This window comes from Corythoichthys intestinalis, chromosome 7, assembly GCF_030265065.1.
Source record: "Corythoichthys intestinalis isolate RoL2023-P3 chromosome 7, ASM3026506v1, whole genome shotgun sequence".
Lineage (NCBI taxonomy): Eukaryota > Metazoa > Chordata > Actinopteri > Syngnathiformes > Syngnathidae > Corythoichthys > Corythoichthys intestinalis.
The window spans coordinates 23,782,195-23,807,870 of record NC_080401.1 but is presented as its reverse complement, the minus strand read 5'-3'; the positions used below and the strand labels follow the sequence as shown (position 1 = coordinate 23,807,870).

Genomic DNA, 25,676 nt, shown 5'->3' with positions numbered 1-25,676 from the left:
AACGCGTTTGTACTACAATAAAGGACAGAGCAACTCCTTGTGACTCGTGTTTTGCCCCCATTTCAATATGGCGTCGCTTTGCTGTGGCTGGTGACGTCATTAATGCCCGGATGTCCGACTGCGAGAATGTGTCTGGAGGAGAGAGAGGAAGCGCGCGGATAACAAATGAGGTTGGAAAAACAGCTTGTTTTGGTGATTTCTTGTTCGGCGTGGTTGCGGCCAACAGTAACCGTTAATCCTGCAATAAAAAAGTAGGTGAGACCAACTCTCCGTGCGTTCTCTATATCCAGTGCGACGCTAAATAGAGACTGTGCCGTCACGATAGTCGTGGCTATGAACACCTTTCTCGTATCAACGACTCTACAGACGTGGCTATGGCTAAGCAGGTTTATTAACACTCAAAAGGATGAAACTAAAGAAAACAGACAAAACAACACAATCAAATTATCCACAATTTATGAAATCGCATATGTACTGCCCTATCTGTAGCAAACTGCATATGAAAATATGAATAAACAATTAGCAGAGCGCCCGAGACGCCATTTTGCCGACCCTCTAACTCGTGGGTAATTAACATATCACAAGTTTCATGCTAAGTGAATCTGTCACACTTTTTTTGCACTGAAGTACACACAATTCACATATTTACGTTTTTAAACACATTTAAACAATACATACCGGCGATGCAACCTCAAATTCAAGGCAAAGTGGTCACAGGGTCGGTGCGAACTGACTGCGGCCGTCTTCGTGTGATTCCCTACTGAACAACTACTGCACATCCGTGTGACAGTTTCTTTCAAATAAAGTGCACATGGGATGCAGTAAATCAAGGCGTCCACTAGATGATGCTAATAAGACGTAAAAGGAATAAAACTCAGGTATTCAATCACAAAACCCATCAATCTTTTATGCATAACAGAACACCGACATTTTGATTGGGTGGGCACGACTCACGTCTGGGTGGGCCGTGCCCACCCCGGCCCCCCCATAGATCCGGCCCCGAAAAAAAAAACTTACAATTAAGTGATACTTATGAGGTAGATATCTGTTACTTATTTACAAACACTATTTTTTTTTTATTGTGAAGTAATTTGTTTAAAATATGCGAGTGACTAATTCTTTAAGTCATTAAAAAAAACTAAATATTAGACATCAATTAATGATTCTAAGCAAAAAATGACACGTTTCGAAAGATAAATATAAATACTTAGGTTCTTTTACGGCTAAGGTGAAACAAAAGCAGTTGCGCGCTGTCTGTACAGTTCTTTTGACTTGAAATACAGCAGTTTATTTTAAAGAGAGGGTGCAAGAACAGAAACTGCTTTTTTAGCCTTGTTTGTGTTTTCTGCTAGACATAAAACAAACACTGTCAAACGCAAGACTCATGTATTTAATTGTGTTTTAGACAGGCAAGCTCCGGGCGGTCGCGTTTGGGTCTTTAATTGTGTTTTAGACAGGCAAGCTCCGTGCGGTCGCGTTTGGGTCCTCTTCTGTGAGCCTGCGTGTGTGTGAACTTTCTTTTTGAGCGAGAGAGGGAGAAAGTTTGCTGCGCCTCTTGCTCCTCTTGTTGTCCAGCTGTAGTGTCCAATTGTGTTCAGTGAAAAATGTCCTGAGTGTGTTGCTAAGTCCTGGGTGCGTCTATAAGAGGTGAGTGCACGAATCATTTCGAATGGTTTGGCCTTTGTTATTATTTTTGAGATATTGCAAGTTAGCTTCGAGCGCTAAGCTAATTTGCTAACATGTGTTTCCATTGACCATTGTGTGTTGTTTGTTCGTATATTAACCTTGCTTTTATTGCTTTAATGTAAGTTGCTTCATTTCCTCCTTCATACAGAAAACACTACACACCCACACATCTTAAAGGACATACTAATAACCAACTTAGTTGCGTGCAAGTTGCAACATGTCCCATTCAAACCCCATATAAAAAAGCGGACATTGTCGACACCTGCTGTACGAATTAGAATCTGCAAATCTTGGATAAAGGAAAGTTATGTTGCAACAGTTTGCCTCTTCACTATTCGGCCGCCTTTTATTTATCCTTTGACATCCTGGCTATGAAGTAGCGCTTTGGCCGGTGTTCTGCCAAATTTTGCAACCCATCAGAAATTGCAAAATGGCCTCAGATGCAGCAATTCCAAAGTAAACTCGACAAACTTTCTTTAAAGAAAGGAATATTTACTTACGTTTCATCATGGTCGGATATGTACAAAAGTTCTTTTCGGACACATCCTGCCATGTTAGCTGCACACAACAACTGCACGCCACTCTCTCACTGTTAACGTCTTCGCCGTGTCATTAAGCATTAATTTACGCCATTTTCATGTAGCACATGTATTTTTATGATCTAACTTGTTTATTTAGCACATTTGGATAACAGAGAGTTCAACTGAATGTAAAAGAGGGCTTATTCACCGCTATGTGGCAAAAAAAAATTGCCACGTGGTAAAATGGATTTTGCCATGTGGCATTTTTTTTTTGCCACGTGTTTTTTTGTTTTTTGTTTTGTTTTTCCGCCACGTGGTAAAATGGATTTTGCCATGTGGCATTTTTTTTTGCCACGTGTTTTTTTTTAATTTTTTTTTTTTTTTTTTTTTTCGCCATGTGGCAAAATTGATTTTGCCGTGTGGCATTTTTTTTGCCATGTGGCAATTTTTTTTTTTTTTTTTTGCCATGTTGCCACATAGCATATTTAGCAAAAAACAAAAAAAGCCACATGGCAAAATCCATTTTGCCACATGGCAAATACCACTTTTGGTTCTCGCTGTCTCTCTGTCAGAACACCGGCGCTCCAGCTTGTGCGCGATACTTCGGACCAAACAAAGGAACTCTGGTCCGCTCAAAAATCAAGGGTCTCGGTCCGCTTTAAGCACACCCTGCTTCGCTTGAGAATGCAACTGGAGCAGGGTGCGCTTTTGCTATGTGCAGCGTCACAGTCTGGGGCTGTGATACATTTAGGGCTGCAGCTATCGAATATTTTAGTAATCGAGTAATCGACTGAAAATTCTATCGATTAATCGAGTAATCGGATAAAACAAATATATTTTTAGGTGAAGAGCAATTATAGATATACATGAGAAAACAAGACATTTTATCATTTTCAGTCAATCAATGTCTTTATTTTTGATGTATATTGTTGAAAACAGCCAACAATTGCATCTCAGATGTAACTAGAATTTTAAAAAATGACTAATTCACTGCTTTCACTCAAAAAACCTTTAGATCTTATTTTTATATATATATATATATATATATATATATATATATATATATATATATATATATATATATATATATATATATATATATTAGGGCTGCAGCTATCGAATATTTTAGTAATCGAGTAATCGACTGAAAATTCTATCGATTAATCGAGTAATCGAATAAAACAAATATATTTTTAGGTGAAGAGCAATTATAGATATACATGAGAAAACAAGACATTTTATCATTTTCAGTCAATCAATGTCTTTATTTTTGATGTATATTGTTGAAAACAGCCAACAACAACATCTCAGATGTAACTAGAATTTAAAAAAATGACTAATTCACTGCTTTCACTCAAAAAACCTTTAGATCTTATTAAAAAAAAAATATATATATATATATATATATATATATATATATATATAAACACACCTAAAAATGCCTTTACGCTTGATAACACACATCACTTAAAAGTTAGGATTTTTTCCCACGTTTTTCAATTAAATTTCTATTTGTGTCAAGCCATTTTTAAGTTCTAGTTAAGTTTTAAGTTAGTCTAAACTGTAAGTCCTGATAGGATTTTGAGTTTTGCACTGTTCAAAATAAATGTATGATACAGGCTGTATTGGAGCACATTAGGGACTAGTGCTACTTGGTGTTTTATCCAGCAATGACTACTGAGCTACAATTGATAGTTAGCATTATTGAGTTTTTATTTGACACCCTCATCACTCCACAACGCTATGTTATGTTAAAGCCTGTATGTAAGACACGTTAGCCACGCATCGAAAGCGGTCTTAATTAATTGAAACCTAGCCCTCCGCAGTGCTAACGTAAAGTGAGCTAGTAGTGACAGTAACGTTAATCTTATATATTAGCGCTTAGCGCTCTTTATTAGCATTTAGCGCTCTACTGCTTTAAGATGGCAGCTGTTTTCTAACGCTGCCCAGACGCGGCCTAGTCTGTCGCTGTGCATCTAGTTCAACATAAATGATCTCTATGAGACTCATTGGACGCTAGCTGCCACTAACGTAGCATGAGCATTGGACGCTAGCTGCCACTAACGTAGCATGAGCGGGCTAGTATTTAGCAACGTCGGCGTCTTGGAGAGAGGGAGAGTGGGAGAGGGGTCGTTTGTAGCGGTTGTCGGCTGCAGTGTTTGTTTGTTTTTTGCTTCTTCCTCTACGCACGTGACATCAGCGCGTTGTCCCGCATTAAAAGTAGTCCGAGCAAAACGTGATGCGTAGAGCTGTCAAAATAAACGATTACTCGAGGTGAATAAAATTACTCGGATCAGTTTTTAAACTCGAGTTACTCGAGTATTCGTTTCAGCTCTAATATATATATATATATATATATATATATATATATATATAAACACACCTAAAAATGCCTTTACGCTTGATAACACACATCACTTAAAAGTTAGGATTTTTTCCTACGTTTTCCAATTAAATTTCTATTTGTGTCAAGCCATTTTTAAGTTCTAGTTAAGTTTTAAGTTAGTCTAAACTGTAAGTCCTGATAGGATTTAAGTTTTTGCACTGTTCAGAATAAATGTATGATACAGGCTGTATTGGAGCACATCAGGGACTAGTGCTACTTGGTGTTTTATCCAGCAATGATTACTGAGCTAAAATTGATAGTTAGCATTGTTGAGTTTTTATTTGACATGCTCATCACTCCACAACGCTATGTTATGTTATAGCCTGTATGTAAGACACGTTAGCCACGCATCGAAAGCGCTCTTAATTAATTGAAACCTAGCCCTCCGCAGTGCTAACGTAAGGTGAGCTAGTAGTGACAGTAACGTTAATCTTAAACAGTATATTAGCGTTTAGCGCTCTTTATTAGCGCTTAGCGCTCTACTGCTTTAAGATGGCGGCTGTTTGCTAACGCTGCCCAGACGCGGCCTAGTCTGTCATTGCGCATCTAGTTCAACATACATGTGATCTCTATGAGACTCACTGGACGCCACCTGCAACTAACGTAGCATGAGCGGGCTAGTATTTAGCAACGTCGGCGTCGTTTGTAGCGGTTGTCGGCTGCAGTAAGTTTTTTTTTTTTGCTTCTTCCTCTACGCACGTGACATCAGCGCGTTGTCCCGCATTAAAAGTAGTCCGAGCAAAACGTGATGCTTAGAGCTGTCAAAATAAACGATTACTCGAGGTGAATAAAATTACTCGGATCAGTTTTTAAACTCGAGTTACTCGAGTTGCTCGAGTATTCGTTTCAGCTCTAGATACATTATGCAAAGCTTTCAGGGCCAGGTGAACAGGAAGTGTGTAAAGTGTAGTTGGGAATTGACTCTAAAAGTCTCGTAAATTGTCTATTGTATAAATTAAACCATTCAATTTTCACACGCTCAAGGAGGTGGTGCCTGCTAAGCACACATTTTCAGTCCCTGGGGCAAGTAGAGTGGAAACTCTTGATAAGATCACCTCACCTTACGAGTTTTTGACGATACGAGTATCGTCTCGAGAGAAAATGAGTCTCATGATGTAATTTTCCACTACACGAGCACCAGAAAAACCTGTTTCTCACTTGGCGTGTCCGAGTATCTCGGCATCCCGCGAGGTGGCATGGAAGGCAGTGTTTCCCCTAGGATTTTTTGAAGCTGTGGTGGTGGGCTGCATCGGAGTCGGACAGCCTCACCATGTCGTGCCACAGCGAATTTTTTTTTCTTCATTTTTTCCCCCAAGAAGAACCATAACAAAGATATATTTGAAATATTTAATTAGCCAGGCTAATGTTGTACCTCTCAGCTACAGTACATGTATGTAAAATGCGTAGCTGATTACAGCTACGTTACCCGATGTACTAATGCGACTTTTTTTCTCGTGGCAATAGTACGACTTACATCTCGTAGTGACTCAGGGTTGGCAACCCAAACTGTTGAAAGAGCCATATTTGACCCCCAAAAAAAACACAAAAAAAACTGATACAGTATGTCTGGAGCCACAAAAAATTAAAAGCCTTTTACAAGCCTTATAATTATCGATACTAGCTATATTAGCCTACTATAGAAATACGTAATTAGCCTTCATGATTAAATGTTTGTTTTCCCTGCAGTGGATCCTATAGAGAATGACGCACCACGTGACTACTCTGTTGTACTATGCCACCACAAGTTTAACTTCATTACAATATTAATGAATTGAAAGAATGTTTGTGTCATGTTTGTCCTCCTAGAAATCCTATTAAAACAAAAACATATATTTCCCTCCCCCATCTTTTTCCATTTAAAAAAAAAAAAAAAAAGCTCCGAAGCATCGCTAAAGAGCCGCATGCGGCCCGAGGGCCGCGGGTTGCAGACCACCGTCGTAGTCCTCCTTTTTCCTTTTATTTGACCCTCATAAGTACTACATTACCACAACAATAACAGTCCTTCTGTCAACTGACCCATTTAGAGCACTGGGGGAATTCTAATAGCCGTGTAAAGAGTTTTACTTGATTCGGTGAGAAGGTGAATAGTTTTTTCCCCGTTGTTCGTAAACTAAATTTCCACACAAAGGCACGTCGAGGTACCATTAACTTAGCAAGGAGAGGTATGAGAGTCATTTTTCGAGTGTCCCAGAGCTCGCGAAATTTGGGTGGGGGGCGCATTTATCAAAGTTTCGTCAGCCGTAATTGTCTGAAGTTGGCGCGCCGGTGTTGTGCCGAAAAATAGCCACTCCACGTGAAATGTCCCCCCTGACGGGAGCGCCCACACGTCACTCGTACAAACAGCCTTTTCTTACCAATCGATGGACACAGAAACGACGTTCTTGTACCGTGAATATGTATCATTTTACTCTGCTTGAACTGATAAATCGTTTACTGTGACCAACGCTCTGAAAATAGAGCAAGGCTTTATTTTGGGCCCCGCCTCTCCGCAGTCTCTCAGCGCAAGTTAGTCAAAGTTTGCTTTCCGTCCAAGACGGCCGTCCACCGCTCACTTTCGCCGAAAAGTCCGATCCAAATTATTGTAATGCCCCGGATATGGGCAAGAAGGAGAGAAGTCCTGTATTTGCTTACCCACTTTATTGTGGTAACAATAATAAAGAAAAACAATAACAAAATAACAGCGGGCTGCTACAACATGCGACTGCTATCTCTCGCTATCTCGCTCGTTCTCCCATTCTTCCTACTCGTTCCCCTTGCGTCTCTTAAGGGGGGGCCTGCATAGTTACGAACATTAGGCTACAATACACAATGAATAGGTGTCCGCTGAACTCCTCCCACTCGGCTGCCGCTAGTTTGAAGCGGCCTTAAAATTTTTTTTTTTATTTAAATAAATAAATAAAATCTCATTTGCCAGGCGTGGCGGCTTTCATTTTAGTGTGGCGGTGCGCCACAATCTGTTGAATATAGGGGCATCCCTGGAAGGTCTCTCTTGCTTTGCCCACCCAAGTGTCTCGGCATCCCGCTAGGAGGCTCCGGGGTGTGTGTGTGTGTGTCAGCGATCTTTGTAAAGAGTAGAAACGTTCTACAAAATCGACAATCTGGTTAGTGATTGTATATGAATAAGATTGCAGTTCAATTATTTCTTAAAGATAAATACATTCATGATACAAGCACATTCACATTACGAGTTTGGTTGTGAAATGTATCGTGCTGGTATCATGAGTAGAGCTGGGAATCTTTGGGCACCTAACGATTCGATTACGATTACGATTCATATGCTCCGATTCGATTCTAAAACGATTATTGATGCACCCTCCTCCTTTTTTTTTTTTATGTTTTGTACATTACTTCCAAAATTGTTCAAAAATACTCTCAGGCTAAACCAAACTACTATTTCAGTATCAAGTTAACATATAGCAGTAAACAAATATACAAAAATAACAGTAAATAAAAAACTCCAGTCCTCAATCTGTATCAGCAGCTTTAAACTACATTCAATTAATTTAATGTTGTGAACCAACCGTTAAAGTTGTTAAAATTGCTCCCGTTAATCCATAATTTCCCTTTTGTCTACTTTCGACATGTGAAAGTTTTAAAACTATTTTAAAGATAGATTCAAGTCAATATTTTACCGATTTAGGAGTATTTTAGATAAATAGTTAATTAGGTTTGCTTGGAAGGTTCGCTACAACAGCCTTGCAGGGAAGTGTACTGCTTTAAGATGGCGGCCGTTTACTACGTCCCCATCTAGCTTTTTGTAGATGTGCTGGTAACGCTACCGCTATGTAGTGCATCTAGTCCTATATAAATGATATCTACCGTAACATGTGGATGACGTACTTTTGTAGCAGCTTTTTAGCAGCGGTCAGGTATGTTGTGTTTTTTTTATCTCGTGGCATGAGTTGAGCTAGAGCCGTGAGTTGAGCATTGGCATTACCGGAGGGGCCGGGTAATGAGAAGCATGATGTTTAGCTACTCTCGCTCCGTTGCTCATTGACCGCGCGGCGCGCTGTGTGTTGTACATCCGCTTTACTTGGCATATTTCAATAATCGGAATTTGGATGTTTTTGAATCATTCTCGAATCTTCCACGGCCGAATCGCGAATAATCTAAGAATCTGAAATTTTGCACACCTCTAATCATGAGGGTCCACTGTACTTGATTTCCGCAAACAGAAAGCACCTCTGTTAACCTATCCGCAAACAGAAAGCACCTCCCTGTTAACGTCATCACAATCCCGGAATAAGCACCAGCTCATCAACATAGGTTCTGTTGCAACACATTAACCAGATATGGGTTTGGGTAGAGGCTGGGCGTAAATAAATGGTTTCTTATTCAACTGCAGGAGGTATAAGAGTCCATTGTGGAACAGTCGTCGTTGGAGCGACACCCAACACATCTGACGTATGCTACAGAGGATGAACACTGGTGCAATCGGGAGGGAAATTGGCTTCATAAACCAGACGACAGAATGGATGAAGCAAAGTGGGATGTCGCTGACCCCCAGTATTCACAGCTTCATGATTCAAAGTAAGGAGAATAGAGGTAATGTAAAACCACAGCTCGCATCCGTTGCAGATGGATGTCACACTGCCATCAAACGGTATAACATGTTTTTTGTAGTATAAAAGCGAGCCTTTAAAGTCTCTCCCAGAGGTTGGTAGAGTAGCCAAAAATTTGACTCAAGTAAGAGTAGCGTTACTTCAAAATAATATTACCCAAGTAAAAGTAGTCTTCCAAAATATACTCAAGTACAAGTAAAAAAAAAACTATTTGGTGTATAGAATACTCAAGTAATGAGTAACATTGTGAGTAACTGCTTACAAATTTGTTTTTTTTTCTCAGCAGTTCTCTCTGAACTGTTGTTACAATGATGCTGTAAAATAACCAATTACATAACCTCATAAAGCCAAAGAAATATTGAAAAACAATAATAATAATCATTTAATTCCGGCGAAAGAGAAGAATGACAGAAATGAACCATTATTTGTCCAAAGAGCATGAATGCCCTCAAGTGGAGAAAATAGTTCCTAGTTTGAATAGTGACTACAGTAGTTCCTTCATAGTTACTAGGGCTGTCCCAAACAACTATTTTTCTCCCAATTAGTCAGCAGACTTTTTTTAAAGGATTAGTTGACTATTTTTTTCCCTTTCCTTTTATTTTATTTCATTTTATTTTTTAACCTAGCATTTATTTCTTGTTGATGCCTATTAGTTCACAAAAACATTTTGGAACACTTAAATTATTTATTAAAGTACAAATAAAGTTGGGCTGCAGCTATCGAATATTTTAGTAATCGAGTATTTGACTGAAAATGTTATTGATTAATCGAGTAATTAGATAAAACTTTTTTTTGGGTAAAAACCAATTACAAATAAACATGAGAAAGCAAAATATTTCACCTAATATTGAACCATTTTCAGACTATTAATGTCTTTATTTTCCATGTACATTGCTGAAAACAGTCAACAATTGCATCTCAGATGTGACTAGAAAAACAAAAACACGGCTTTCACTCAAAAAAGTTCTAGATCTTCTAAAAAACGTATTTCTTACCTAAAATGTCATTAAGCTTGATAACACACATCACTTAAAAGTTAAGTGTTTCCCACGTGTTTCAATTGAATTTTCATTTGTGTCGAGCTATTTTTAAGTTCTAGTTAAGTTTTAAATCAGTTTAAATTGAAAATCCTGATGAGATTGTGAGTTTTTGCAGTGTTCGAAATAAATGTATAATACCTGCTGTATTGGAGCACATTAGGCACCAGTGCTACTAGGTGTTTTATTCAGCAATGACTACTGAGCTAAAACTGACATTTAGCGTTATTATGTTTTTATTTTACACCCTCGTCACTCTACAGCGCAGTGTTTTTACAGATTAAATAAAGCCTGTATTTAAGACACTTCAGCCACGCATCGACAGTGGTTATAATTAATAGAAACCTAGCCTTCTGCAGGGCTAACGTTACGTTAGCAAGGTACAGTAATGTTATTCTGTTGATCTTATTTATTAGCGCTGAGAAGTACTGCTTTAAGATGGCGGTTGTTTACTAACGCTGGCAAGTCTATCATTTCGCATCAAGTTGATTATACATCTGCTAACGCCGCCGATACTCAGTCGCATCTAGTTCCATGCACATGTGATATCTATGAGACGTATCAGACGCTACCTGCTACCACCGTAGCATCATGCGGGCGTAGTTTGTAGAAACGTTGGCATAGTTTGTTGTGGCTGTCGGCTGCAATCGGGTATTACTGCTTTTTCCTCTACAGACGTGACATCAGGGCGTTGTCCCGCATTAAAAGTAGTCCGGGCAAAACACGATGTTTAGAGCTGGCAAAATTAAACGATTCCTGGAGGTGAATAAAATTACTCAGATCAATTTTTAAACTGAAGTTACTTGAGTATTCGTTTCAGCTCTAAAATAAACACATAAGTAACAATAGTAAATCACAACGGGGTCAAATGCTGATGGCATTAAGTAATACAAAAGAATGGAATGTAAACAAATTCATAACACTGTGACTTCACCTTTCCAACATGATTCAAAACAATTCTATAAAAAAACTACATATTAAAAATATGTAGCATTAATATTATAGTATGATACTATATTTATATACATATTATGTTGTAAAATAAAGTAAGATTAGTGCAGTCATGGACTAGCCCTGCACATTATATCGTTTAAATATGGCCATTGCAATGTGCGCATGCGCAATAGTCCTATCACAGGATGTGTGATTATTATACTGGTCCTTCTCAAAAAATTCAGCATTTTGTGATAAAGTTCATTATTTTCTGTAATGTACTGATAAATATTAGACTTTCATACATTTTAGATCAATTACACACAACTGAAGTAGTTCAAGCCTTTTATTGTTTTAATATTGATGATTTTGGCAAAAAAGTCCTTATCTCAAAAAATTTGCATATCATGAAAAGGTACTCTCAAGAAACTACTAACCTAATCATCTGAATCAGAAAATTAACTCAACCCCTGCGAAAGATTCCTGAGGCTTTTAAAATTCCCAGCCTGGTTCATTACTCAAAACCGCAATCATGGGCAAGACCGCCGACCTGAATGCTGTCCAGGAGGCCATCATTGACACCCTCAAGCAAGGGGCTAACACACAGAAAGACATTTCTGAGCGAATAGGCTATTCCTAGAGTGCTGTATCAAGGCACCTCTGTGGGAAGGAAAAAGTGTGTCAGGAAACGCTGCAAAATCAGAAGAGGTGACCGCACCCTGAGAAAGATTGTGGAGAAGGGCCGATTCCAGACCTTAGGGGACCTGCAGAAACAGTGGACTGAGTCTGGAGTAGAACCATCCAGAGCCACCGTGCACAGGCGTGTGCTGGAAATGGGCTACAGGTGCCACATTTCCTAGGTCAAGCCACTTTTGAACCTGAAACAGCGGCAGAAGTGCCTGGCCTGGGCTACAGAGAAGCAGCACTGGACTGTTGCTCATGCTCAGTGGTCCAAAGTACTTTTTTCAGATGAAAGCAAATTTTGCATGTCATTTTGGAGGAAGACTGGGGAGAAGGAAATGCCAAAATGCCTAAAGTTCAGTGTCAAGTATCCACAGTCAGTGATGGTCTGGGGTGCCGTGTCAGCTGCTGGTGTTGGTCTACTGTGTTTTATTAAGGGCAGGGTCAATGCAGCTAGCTATCAGGAGATTTTGGAGCACTTTGTGCTTCCATCTGCTGAAAAGCTTTATGGAGATGAAGATTTCATTTTTCAGCACGACCTGGCGCCTGCTCACAGTGCCTAAACTAGGGATGTCCCGATCCAGGTTTTTGCACTTCCGATCCGATACCGATATTGTTTTGCACTTCCGATCCGATACCGATCTCTCTGAGCATGTATTAAAGTTATTTACCCTCCTTACTTAGCTGTCAGACTCATGATGAAAAGGGTTTTAGTAGTCTTGATAACAACTTGCCAGCTGAATTAGGTGAGTTTGAATAACACAATGGTTGGTAACAAGAAACTGACCTGTTTATTAAATGATAAACACAAAACATTATGAATAACAAACAGAAATTACATATTTAGACAGTAAAACATGCAAATAATATTGTAAACTGTCTTAAAAAGCAAAACACACAAACAACTTCAAACTAGTGCTGCAACGATTAATCGATTAACTCGAGTATTCGATTAGAAAAAAATATTCGAATTAAATTTTCCCGCTTCGAGTATTCGTTTAATTAAAGTGGCGTTGTAATGGTTTGTTTTAAAAGTGTTTGCCTTTAGTTTTAATGATTTAGGTGGATACACTGCCTTTAGTCTGCCTCATTCACATGGCTGAATCCATTTGCTCCCTGTTAAGACCAACATAAGCTGAGTTTTTGTTTGAGCTAATGTTTTTGTTCATGCATTCATAATTTAGTTTAAAGGTATATTTAGCCAATTTTTGTAGCAATATGTGTCTGAACCATTTGTTTAGAGCATTGTATAAAAGGGAAAAAAATGGTATTTTTATAGCATTTAAGCTAGCGGACTTTTACTATGTAAGTTAGCCAATTGTTCTTTTGTTGTACCTAGATTTTTATTTATTTTTTTATTTTCTATACCGTTTGAGGCTCAGCTAAGGTATTTTAATGTTTTATGTTCCTTATCCGATTACTCGATTATTCTAACTAGGTAGTTCATCGATTAATCGACTACTAAAATAATAGATAGCTGCAGCCCTACTACAAACTATTAACTATTACACACTCCCTTTAATTTGCTTGCCCAGCCCGAAAAAAACCCGAAATTTTATGTTTTATTTGTAGGCACGAGCCCGAAAAAAAAAAAACTAAATTTTATGTTTTATTTGTGAGGACTCAGGAGCGATGCGCGGTTACGTTTTGTGTGATCACGTTTGGTGACGCCGGTGCATATATGCATAATGATAACAAATTATAGCCTGTCTTTTGTAACAAATTCTCTCAGTTAAACAAGACTGTAAGATGAATATTCAATAAACATTTATATATTTTATGTTTGCATGTGTGTTCTAACAGGTGGATAGTGGATGTGACATTTAATCTCAAGTTGGCAGAAAAAAAACGCAAGTTATTTCAATGCTTAAATACTTAATACTAAATACTTATGATTATAAATGCATTTACTCAGCGAAATGACAACAACAAGACAGAGGTGATCATTTTTGGGCCAAAAAAGGAAAGGTCTAAGATAAGCAGCCAACTTAGCACAATGTCACTTACAGCTACAAATCAAGTCAGAAACCTTGGCGTAATTATTGACTCAGACCTAAAATTTGATAGCCATCTAAAGTCCGTCACTAAATCCGCTTATTACCACCTAAAAAATATAACCAGAATTAAGGGGCTTCTGACTCAACAAGACATGGAAAAACTCATGCATGCATTCATTTTCAGCAGATTGGACTATTGCAACGGTATATTTACAGGTCTTGATAAAAAATCAGTCAGGAAGCTGCAGCTAGTACAGAATGCTGCAGCCAGAGTCCTCACAAATACAAGGAAGCTGGACCACATTACACCGGTTTTGAAATCGCTACACTGGCTTCCAGTGAGTCAAAGGATAGACTATAAAATACTACTGCTCGTCCACAAAACACTTAATGGCCTTGGACCAAAATACATGCTTGACTTGTTAGATTCCTATGAGACATCTAGACCCCTAAGGTCGTTTGGAACCGGTCTTCTGCATGTTCCAAGAACAAGAACCAAGCAGGGTGAGGCAGCATTTAGTTATTAGGCTCCTCACCTCTGGAACAAGTTACCCGAACGTCAGAAGTATGCTGAAACTGTTAGCTCTTTTAAATCAGGGCTAAAAACGCTCTAGCACTGCATATCCATAACTGACTATATATTTCAATCTACCTGCTTTCTATTCCTCTTGTGCTTATCTCCATTGCTGATTTCAATTATTATTATTATTAGTAGTAGTTTTTGTTTTATTTTTATTTTTGTTTTATTTTTATTTATTTATTTTTATTCTGTGATTAAATGTGATCTTTTGTATTGGTTTTTACGTTGTGTTGATTTAAATGTGATTTTTATGATCTTCATGTGATGTAAAGCACTTTGAATTGCCTTGTGTTGAATTGTGCTATATAAATAAATTTGCCTTGCCTTGCCTTAACTGACCATGGCATTACTGTACTCATTGGTCTGCCAACTCTCCTGACCTGAACCCTATAGAGAATCTGTGGGATATTGTGAAGAGGAAGGTGAGAGACACCAAACCCAACACTGTGGATGTGCTTAAGGCCGCTATCGAACCATCCTGGGCCTCCATAACACCTCGGCAGTGCCACAGGCTGATTGCCTCCATGCCACGCCATATTGAAGCAGTCATTTTTGCAAAAGGATTCCTGACCAAGTATTAATTAATTGAAGGTTGACTTTTTTTTTATTAAAAAAACACTTTTTTTGTATTGGTCGGATGAAATATGCAAATTTTTTGAGATAGGGATTTTTGTTTTTTCTTGACTTTTTTGCCAAAATCATCAACATTAAAACAATAAAAGGCTTGAACTACTTCAGTTGTGTGTAATGAAAGTCTAATGTATATCAGTACATTACAGAAAATAATGAACTTTAGCACGATATACAAATTTTCTTAGAAGGACTAGTCTTTTTTGTTTTTGTTTGGTTACATCTTTTTATTTGAGTTTTTTAACAGAGTTCAAAACATCTCAGCCAAAACGAAAGTAACAGAATAATCTTATTCATGGTCCATTTGGTAACAGCGGAAAGGTAAACGCTTAGTCTTTGTCTTAATTACAAAGTTGTGTTTGGCTGTGTCATAAACAGGTCCATTATCTTTTTTACACAGACCACATATAAAAAAAACACAGGGAGACGACACACACACACCTACACAAAAATAAAAAAATAAAATAAATGGAAATAAATTTAATGTTTTCGGCTGCAATGCACATGCTAAACCAGCATAACCTAATCACGTGGTCGTACTTGCTCAATCGAACGTGAGTAACATGCGTAAGTTACGTCGGGTTTTTTTCAACCTTTTCTGAGTCACGGCAGATTTTTACATTGGGGAAAAAATCTCGCGGCACATCACAAATGTTCCAAAATTACTTTGTGTAGTATATTTATTTATAAAATAGTTTCTCAATATTTATACTTACTCAGAGTGGAACTTGAGCCTGTTTAGATGAACCCAAAGCTGATATCCTGACAGGTATCTTCATCAATAAGTGTCTTTAACCGGATCGGGGCTGAGCAGCTCGCTGACAATAGCTTTGCAGGCAGGTAGTACTTGTTTTAAGGTCTCTGCCACAGTGTGGTGCTTTGGATTTAGCAACAAGTTCAGCAACATGAAAATTGGCTTTGGGGGCTTTCTCATTTACCTTTTCTTGCTTTTCTCAAAAAAGTTGCCTGTTTCTCTGTGTTTTCACAAAGGCGAACAAAATAGTGCATTGACTTGTTTTGAAGCGACTGGTGTTTCATTTGGGGATGACGTTTAGGATAGCTGCTCGTGTCGCGTTCAAGAACTGCTCAGATTTCTAGCCGCCAGCTACCGAGCTGCACCTGACAATGTGTTGGAATAAAACTCAGAGGGAGGGTTGACTGTCGTCACATACGGATAAAATGGAAAGGACACTTTTGTGAATATTGACCCTTGACGAATCTAATCAAATGATGTACAGTAGATGTGCTAGGGTCCACATTGTTGCAGACAGCAAGGTACCTGATGGCTAGAAATCCGAGCAGTTACTGAACGCCACAAAAGTAATACCTCGCTCATCAGCACACGACAGCAACTTTCTACCTCATCCTTCCTTCCTACTGCAACTCCGCCCGAAGACGTAGAAAGAATAAAATAAAAATGCGATTTTGGATCATTTCTAGGGGTGCACAATATCCATTTTTTGAAACCGATAACGATATCTATAACTTCCTGCTTCTCAAAGCCGATATCGATAACCGATAATAAATATATAGTTTTTTAAATGTATAACCTGAGTTTTTGAACACCTGGAGGTTTGAAAAATAAATTTAAAAAACTAGTGGTGGATTCAACATAGATTTGCCTTTGATCTCACCAGATTTTTCATAATGACAGTGACAAAACAGTGCGTTTCACTTCTGAACTGCCCGACAGTCAGCTAAGAATGAACGCACTTCCATAAACCACAAGGCTTGGTCTTTTCTTGCTTTTATGGGAAGACACTCGTCTTAATATTGTGAAAGTACAACAGAAAAATACACATATTCAATACTCAATATACAACAAACACTTATATACACAACTATTATATGTATAGCATAGCACACTAGCTTGAGCTAAAGCATTGGCTGGCTTCTATAACACAACTTATGAAGTTCTGTACATATGACCCTTCACCACAGAGGTAAACATATATTGCACATCCATATGTTATAGTAAACATAAAATACATATATTTCGAGGCGGAAACGTAACAGAAAGCATTCATGACTGTCAATGCTACCACTAGACACCGCAATGTGTAAGCGATTGAACCAAACTACTGTAACAAAAAATAGATCCAGTGAATTATTCAGATCAACAGGTGGGGGCAATGACCCGCAAATGGTCAACTGATTTCCCATACTAGTGTGTAAACTGTAAAGCCAGCACAGTACATATTATCGGTCCTATTATAAATGTTATTGGATTTATCGGGATTAGGGCTGGGCGATATGGCCTTAAACATGTATCACGATAAATTGAGCAGATTTATCTCGATAAATGACGATAAATTCGCCCAAGCGTACTGTTATATAATTTGAAAATCTGAATCAATGCATGAAATACAGATTAACTGTTTCTTGTTGATTTATTTACCAGCATTCAATTTCATATACTGTATTTAACAATTGTACATGCAGTCTAAACATTAAGTTTATAAAAATGTATTGTAAGCAATAAGAATTCAAGTATGTACACTATCAAAATCAATATGCCTGTGCAAACATGTCATTGTAGCACAAATGACTTGCAGCTTGAACAGTACTCTTCTGCCCTCAGCCGAGCGTATGGCTACTCGACTTTGGCAGCGAGCTAAACCGACAAAGAAAAATGGAGGCCCAAACTCCTTCCTCTCATTTATTTCTTCGCGTGAACGTGTGCGCGTGTGTGTGTGTGTGTGTGGTAAAACTGAAACATACATAAAACACAAATGTTATACACAAAATAAAAGGTTCTATACAATAACAAAATAACAGAATAGACACACCAAAATTACATCTAACCCATTGTTAAAACGTACAAACTTACAGATTTTGTTTTGTCAAGGGTTCCCAACGATGTATGGTGCAGAGGAGGTGTGTAACGTCTTAACACCTCAAGGCCTCTTTTCCAACTGAAATAAAAAGTTCTTTCTGCCTGCTGCTTACAGCAAGTCGCCACTAGGGGAAGCCGAGCGCAAACAGCAATACCAAAGAAAAACTTAAGATTCTGAGTTAGAATAGCGACATCCTGTGGACGGATGAACAATGTACAATCTTAGAAAGAAATTAAACCCAAAAAGTAGTCAACATAAGACCAGAGGACATAACACTCCCCGCCTGACATCTGCAAGATGTCAGCTCTTCACTAATGAACGATACACAACAACTCGTTTTACATGCTATCCTTAGACATCAAAAGCACAACTTCACGAATTGGGCGAATGTAAAACCTATTCTCGCCGTTTCGGCAAATCTTAACCTCAACTTTTCTGACATTACCGTCCTCACTTGGGAAAGATTTTGTGATCAGTCCGAGTGGCCAATTATTCCTATGTTCCAGAGACTCCCTCATTAAAACAACGTCGCCCATTTGAAGGTTCGGCTTTTTTATTTTCCACTTGCGACGAACCTGCAAGCCTGCGATGTATTCTTTCTGCCAACGACTCCAGAAAACATTAGCTAAGTACTGCACGCGCTTCCATTGGGCTTTGAATAGGTCACTGGTCTGAAACTGCCCTGGTGGAATCGGTGGTGTGCCAACCTTTTGCGTGAGTAGCATCGCAGGAGTAAGAATGACTGGGTTTTCGGGATCTGTAGAAACGGCTGTTAGCGGACGGGCATTTACAATTGCGGTAACTTCAGCTAACAATGTTACGAGTACTTCATGTGTGAGCTTCCCATATGGATGTTCAAGGAGCATTGCATTGAGGATTTTTCGGGTGACGCCGATCATGCGTTCCCAGGAACCAGCCATATGGGATGCATGTGGAGGATTAAACTGCCATTTGCACGCACTGTCTTTCAAGAATGTGCCTATTTTGTCATTGTGACAGCCTAGTTTGTCTATTTGGAGCTCTTTGCAGGCACTCACAAAATTTGTCCCACAATCAGATCTCAAGAGTTTGGCACCACCTCGGATGGCAAAGAAACGACGCAGTGCATTAATGAATGACGATGTGTCCATTGACTCAATCACTTCAATATGAATTGCACGTGTACTCATGCAGGTGAATATGACTGCCCATCTTTTAGCATCTGCATTAGCACCACGCGTTTTTCTCACTGTAACGGACCAGGGACCGAACACATCAAGGCCTACATTTGTGAAAGGAGGGTCCGTGGACAGCCTGTCTTCAGGTAGCTCAGCCATGATCTGTTCAGGTTGCCTGCCCCTTAATTTGCGGCATGTGATGCACTTGAAAATCACACTGCTTACTGCTCTTTTTCCTCCCACAATCCAAAAGCCCCCTGCTCTGACTGCTCCCTCCGTGAAATGCCTTCCCTGGTGACATAATTTTTCGTGAAAGTGTCTTATTATGAGCTGAGCAAGATGATGCTTTCCAGGGACGAGTATGGGATTGGTTTCTTCTGCAGACAACTGTGCTTTCTTTAGTCGGCCTCCAACTTTAAGGAGCCCTTGCGTGTCAACAAATGGATTCAGTTTGCTGAGTGGACTTGAGTTTTTTAAAGCTGTGCCTTTTTCAATGCATCCAATATCTTCTGCGAAGACCTCTCTTTGAACGGTGCGAATGATCGTGGTCTTGGCTAGTTGCAGTGACTTTTCAGTTAAATGTTTGTTGCAGTTGTGCCAGCCACGACAGGAAACCTCAGAGTTGTTCTTGAATGATTGAGCTATATGTTGGAGTTTTGCAATAGCCTTTTGCAGCACCTTCCAACTTGAAAACCTTTCAAATCTGGCACTATTAAACTGGCCTTTTGATAGGGTGGTAGTGCAAGTTGTTACCTCAGGACGCAACTCACAGTCAGTCTCTGGGTCTATGAGATCGAAGGTTTGACTTCGAACTTGACTTTGGTCCAACCTGGAGAGGAAAGCTGGGCCTCTGAGCCAGGTGGAGCTGGAGAGCTGCTCAGCGGGCAACGCTCGTGTGGCATGGTCTGCCGGATTTAAGTGTGTGGGCACGTAATGCCACTGGTGAGTTTGTGCAAAGCGCCTGATGCGTTCGACTCTGTTGTGCACATAAACGTGAAAGCGTCTCTTGGTGTTTGAGATGTACCCAAGCACTACCTTTGAGTCTGTGTAAAGATTCACCTGATCGACTGTGACATCCAGCTCCTCTAGAACCAACTCTGCTACTTCCACGGCCAGGACTGCTGCACAGAGTTCAAGTCGGGGTATGGTGATGTCTGGTTTAGGAGCTAAACGTGCTTTGCCGAGGAGGAATCCCACTTCGCTGTGTCCGTCCTCATTTGTGAGTTTGAGGTAGGCTACCGCACCTACGGCTTTTGTGGAAGCATCACAAAAAACGTCAATCTCTATTCTTTGGGCTGCAGACAGCGGTATTGAAGTGTACATTCTGGGAATTTCAAGATGTTGTAGGTGTCCGAGGGAACTTTTCCACTTTTGCCACTGTTCTAATTTGTCTTTTGGCAGTTCAGTGTCCCACTCTGAAACATTTGTGGAAATGTCTCTGAGTATGGTTCTACCCCCTACGATTACTGGAATAGCAAAACCAAGTGGGTCGAACACACTGTTGATAACTGACAGAACTCCCCTTTTTGTGAACGGCCTTTCATTTACTCTTACTTGGAACTTGAATTGGTCAGTCAACAGCTCCCATCCTAAGCCCAAACTGCGCTGCATTGGTGGGGTAGTCTGCCCAATGTCAAGACCTTGCATGCCTACAGCACGATCTTCGGTTGGAAAGGCTCCTGTTATGAGAGGACAATTGGATGAGATTTTGTGCAGGCGTATGTTACACTGAGCCAGCATCTTCTGTGCCCTACTAAGAACATCAATGGCCTGCTCTATGGAAGAGAATGACTTTAGCCCATCATCTACATAGAAGTGCCGTTCAATGAATTCTTTTGCGTCACTGCCAAATTCCATTTCTCCTTCTATGGCTGTTCTTTTCAGTCCAAAGATGGCGACTGATGGGGAAGGACAATTACCAAACACATGGACAGTCATCCTAAATTCTTGCACTTTTCCATCAAGGTCATGATTTTGGAACCACAAGAAACGAAGGTAGTTACGGTGGTCTTCTCGGACTACAAAGTTGTGAAACATATGCTCCACATCTGCCATAACGGCGTATGGGTCGGACCTAAACCGCATCAGAACTCCTACGAGAGTGTTGTTAAGATCTGGTCCCTTGAGGAGCACGTCATTGAGAGAAACATTGTCAAGTTGAGCACTCGAATCAAAGACTACCCTAATTTTTTCTGGCTTTTGCGGGTGGTAAACGCCAAAACTAGGGAGATACCAGCACTCTTGATCTGGCGCCAGTGCGGGCGCTGGTTCGGCATGGCCCTTGCTGAATATTTTCTCCATAAACTCAGCGTAATGCGCTCTCATTTCAGGTTTTCTTCTCAGCGTTTTGCGGAGCGACATTAAACGATTGTAGGCCTGCTCCCGATTGTCAGGTAGGCGCCGCCTAGGTGAGCGGAATGGAAGTGGAGCTACCCAGTTATTCGCCTCATCTTTAGCAAAGTTGTTGTGCATAATGTCTAGGAACAACGCATCTTCTGCCGAAAGTGCAACTTTGTCGTCATTTGTTGTTTGTTGGAAAATATGTTGTCCTAGTTCCGCTTGTGTGTTTAGTGGATCGTTTTTGGTGTATTTCTCTTTGATAACGATTGTGTTTTCGCAAGGACTGAGGAACGTGGGACGTCCACTGTTTAGAACGTTCGTCTTAAATGAGTTCAATGTGGGTTTATGAGCTCCAGAGAGACAGACATCACCTATGACAACCCATCCTAAATCGAGACGCTGGGCATGAGGTGCATTGTTTGGCCCATTTACCTGACCACGAACTTTATGAGCCTGAATGATGTCCCTTCCCAGGAGCAGAAGAATGTCTGCCGATGGGTCGAGAGGAGGAATCTGTGAAGCGATTGATCGCAAATGAGGGTGAGCTGCTGCTACCTCAGGGCTGGGAATTTCGTCTCTATTATCTGGAATCTGATCACATTCTGTTATTGTAGGCAGCATCATGGAGACCTTACCATCTACATCTTCTACAACAAAGCCATCAGCTTTACGACCTTGTGTCTCTGATAAACCTGCACATGTTCTCATGGTGTATGGGAATATGGTACCTTGCACATTAAACATGTCAAAAAACGCAGATCTGGCTAAGGATGAATTGCTCTGATCATCCAACATGGCATATACCCTCTTTTTCTTTTCTGGAGAAGTTCGGCGATATACATTAACTAAACAGATCTTTGAGCATGATTTTCCTTTTACGCCTTGCCCACATACTTCTGTGCAACTGGCTGTGTTCACAGGATTTGGGCCCTCAGACTCCCCGCCGTGACTCTGGGTTGGGGGATTAAAGTCTTGAGGTGTCCATGGAGGTGGACCGACATGCATGGCAGACACATGAGCATCGCTATCACATTCTGAGCATTGGATAATAGCTTTACAGTCTCGAGCCCTGTGATTTGTGGACGCACAACATTTAAAACAAATGGCGTGCTCTTTGAGAATGTTCTTTCTTTCGTCTAGTGTTTTCATTCTAAACCCCCTGCATTTGACGAGTGAATGAGGTTTTTGGTGGATAGGACATTGTTTGTCTGGATCGAGTGCTGTCAATTTAGCCGGACTGATCTCTATTTTATTCACTGCTAGTGGAACTCTGTATTTGTCTCGTCTTACTGATGTCTTACCAACCCTTGGATTTATTACGTTTGAACACTGTAACATAAAGCTAGGGTCTGTTCTCATTTCAGCGTAGTCATTTACGAACCGCACAAAATACGAAAAAGGTGGATAGACTGCACCGTTTTCCCTTTTGTATTTGGTACCTTGTGTAACCCATGACTCCTGGAGTCCATATGGGAGTTTTTCAACTATCGGGTTTATGCCCCTTGGTGTGTCGAGAAAGCTAAGACCCGGCAAATAACTTTCACTTTTGGCATACGATAGCTCTAACAGAAGATCAGCAAGCTCCTGCAGTAAGTGAGTGTCTTTGTTGGAGATTCTTGGAAAAGTCTGCAACCGTTGGAAGAGTGAGGATTCAATTACCTCTGGAGAGCCATAAGTCTTGTCTAGCCGCTGCCACAGACGTTGGAGACCTGCCTGTGGATTACTCACGTGGACCGCCCTGATCCTCTGAGCATGTTGAAGAGACTCCCCGCCGAGCCACTTGGTGAGAAGGTCGAGCTCTTCGCTGGGCTTGAGATTGAGGCCTTCCGTCGCGTTGCAGAACATGGACTTCCAGGACAGGTAGGACTCTGGCCGGTTGTCGAAAACCTTGAACCCCGATGTCAGCAGATCACGCCGTGCTAGATAGGCTGCTAAATTGGACAGTTCACTTTGTGGGGTTGCTGAAGGTGTAGGCTGGTGTGAGATGTCCGTTCTCGCACGATGAGATTGGAGATGCTCTTCGTCAGCGATGTCGATGTGACGCACATGTGGAAAAGCACCAGCTGATTTTGGGCTATTTTCTGGTTGTTGAGAGTCATTGTGCCTAACCAGGTGCTCAGTGTTTGGCGTTTGTGTGCCATCTGCTTGCACACGCTGGTCGTCAAAGTGAGCATGCACATACTCTTGTGCACGCCTGATGGAGGGGGGTGTCTTGGAAAATACCCCTTGCTCGCTGAGGTCGACTTTGGCGCGCTCCTCTTCTTCGAAAGTCGCCTCCCAAACTTTAGCTGCGGCGAGCGCTGCTTCTGCTTCACCTTCCGTCTTCAGAGCGTGTAGTGTTGCCTCGATGCGTGCCTTCTCGACCTCCATGTCGATTTGGCGTTTGGCGTACCGTGCTCTGGCGTAGGCAGCTTCGGCGTCTGCTCGTGCTTGTGCAGCAGCTTGACTCGTTCTGGACCGGCGTGAAGAATGAGAATGACTGGCCTCCGACCTGGTGACCACTTGGCTGATAGGTGGTGAAACTTCTTGTTGAGACATCTTGGGTGCTTGATGTGTTGAAAATCTTTTTACTCTTCTGCCCTCAGCCGAGCGTATGGCTACTCGACTTTGGCAGCGAGCTAAACCGACAAAGAAAAATGGAGGCCCAAACTCCTTCCTCTCATTTATTTCTTCGCGTGAACGTGTGCGCGTGTGTGTGTGTGTGTGTGGTAAAACTGAAACATACATAAAACACAAATGTTATACACAAAATAAAAGGTTCTATACAATAACAAAATAACAGAATAGACACACCAAAATTACATCTAACCCATTGTTAAAACGTACAAACTTACAGATTTTGTTTTGTCAAGGGTTCCCAACGATGTATGGTGCAGAGGAGGTGTGTAACGTCTTAACACCTCAAGGCCTCTTTTCCAACTGAAATAAAAAGTTCTTTCTGCCTGCTGCTTACAGCAAGTCGCCACTAGGGGAAGCCGAGCGCAAACAGCAATACCAAAGAAAAACTTAAGATTCTGAGTTAGAATAGCGACATCCTGTGGACGGATGAACAATGTACAATCTTAGAAAGAAATTAAACCCAAAAAGTAGTCAACATAAGACCAGAGGACATAACAAGTACACTTCAAAAAGACAACTTATTGTTAATGGCTGCTGTGACATAATTATTAAATACAAGTGTTTACATTATGGTTTCAGGGTCCCCCCCAGTGCATTTTTTAATAAATGCACGCACAAATGAACCCCCAAACAAACAGAGACACACACATTAAAGAGCATACGACACGAGAAAAAAAGTCTTAAATGGCATTATTATGTGAATTAGAATCATATTTTGAGACGATTCGACCATATACAACAATTTAGCAAAGCGCAGATGACGAGAAATTAGTCTTTTAATCTGCCGGTTAGCCACGCCTACAATTATAGGGCCTTAGCGTCCCCAACAGGTGGATGACGTCAGCGGTAGACTAGGCTCATCGGTTTTACTATTCAGCCCATTGAGGGGGAATTGTTCAGAACGAGGAAAACGAGACGAAGAGAGCTGCAAAATGTCATTGTTTCAGTCTCTCTACTCCCAATATTTTTACAGGATATTCTTTTTATCCAAGTATTTTCCCCAATAGCTATATAAATGGCTTGAGAAGGACCAGTCAGCCCGTCGAGGGGGAACTATTCACAATGAGGAAAACGCGACAAAGAGAGTGGCAAAATGTCATTGTTTCTGTCTCTTTACTTCAATATTTTTACAGGATATTCTTTTTATCCAAGTATTTTTCCCCAATAGCTATATAAATGGCTTGAGAAGGACCAGTCAGCCCGTCGAGGGGGAACTATTCACAATGAGGAAAACGCGACGAAGAGAGCGGCAAAATGTCATTGTTTCTGTCTCTTTACTTCAATATTTTTACAGGATATTCTTTTTACCCAAGTACTTTCCCCAATTGCTAAATAAATGGCATGGTCATGACAAATAACTTGTGCTAAATGGAATATAAAATAATAAAAATCCATTTATTCAAGACGACATGGCAAAATTACTCCATAATGGTCAAAACAGTCGACTTTACCTTTACTGTCACACCGATATTTTATGACACCTAAATCGGACACATGTCATTTCCCTTCCCCGGCTTCGGAGAATGTAAACAGACCAGAAGGAGTGACAGCTAGCCGACATGCTAACCCGAACCGAGGGATGTTTCAAAGTCTTCAAAGTGGAAAATCACACATAACTAGCCTGGATTATTTGACATGACGACCCGGTTGTCGAGTTTCTTTGCGGATCGGCAAACCGCCCGGCGGAGAGCAATTTACAGTTTGTTCCCT

At 40.4% G+C, this 25,676-nt stretch overlaps 1 protein-coding gene and 1 long non-coding RNA gene across 2 annotated transcripts; one reads left to right on the top strand and one right to left on the bottom strand.

Moving 5' to 3' along the window:
* The first annotated feature begins 1,464 nt into the window (after positions 1 to 1,464).
* On the top strand, positions 1,465 to 17,574 carry LOC130918761 (uncharacterized). Its single transcript, XR_009063830.1, has 3 exons — positions 1,465 to 1,647; positions 8,939 to 9,123; positions 14,777 to 17,574. It is a non-coding gene; the product is annotated as an uncharacterized LOC130918761 (long non-coding RNA).
* Positions 17,575 to 19,405: 1,831 nt separating this feature from the next.
* Positions 19,406 to 24,458, bottom strand: LOC130918389 (uncharacterized). The gene is made up of 5 exons (XM_057840074.1): positions 24,182 to 24,458; positions 22,076 to 23,965; positions 20,067 to 20,257; positions 19,761 to 19,880; positions 19,406 to 19,432 (listed from the first exon to the last, which is right to left on the bottom strand). The coding sequence occupies exons 2-5, from the start codon at positions 23,883 to 23,885 to the stop codon at positions 19,406 to 19,408; spliced, it is 2,148 nt and encodes a 715-aa protein (XP_057696057.1). The 5' UTR covers positions 23,886 to 23,965; positions 24,182 to 24,458.
* Positions 24,459 to 25,676: the final 1,218 nt, after the last annotated feature.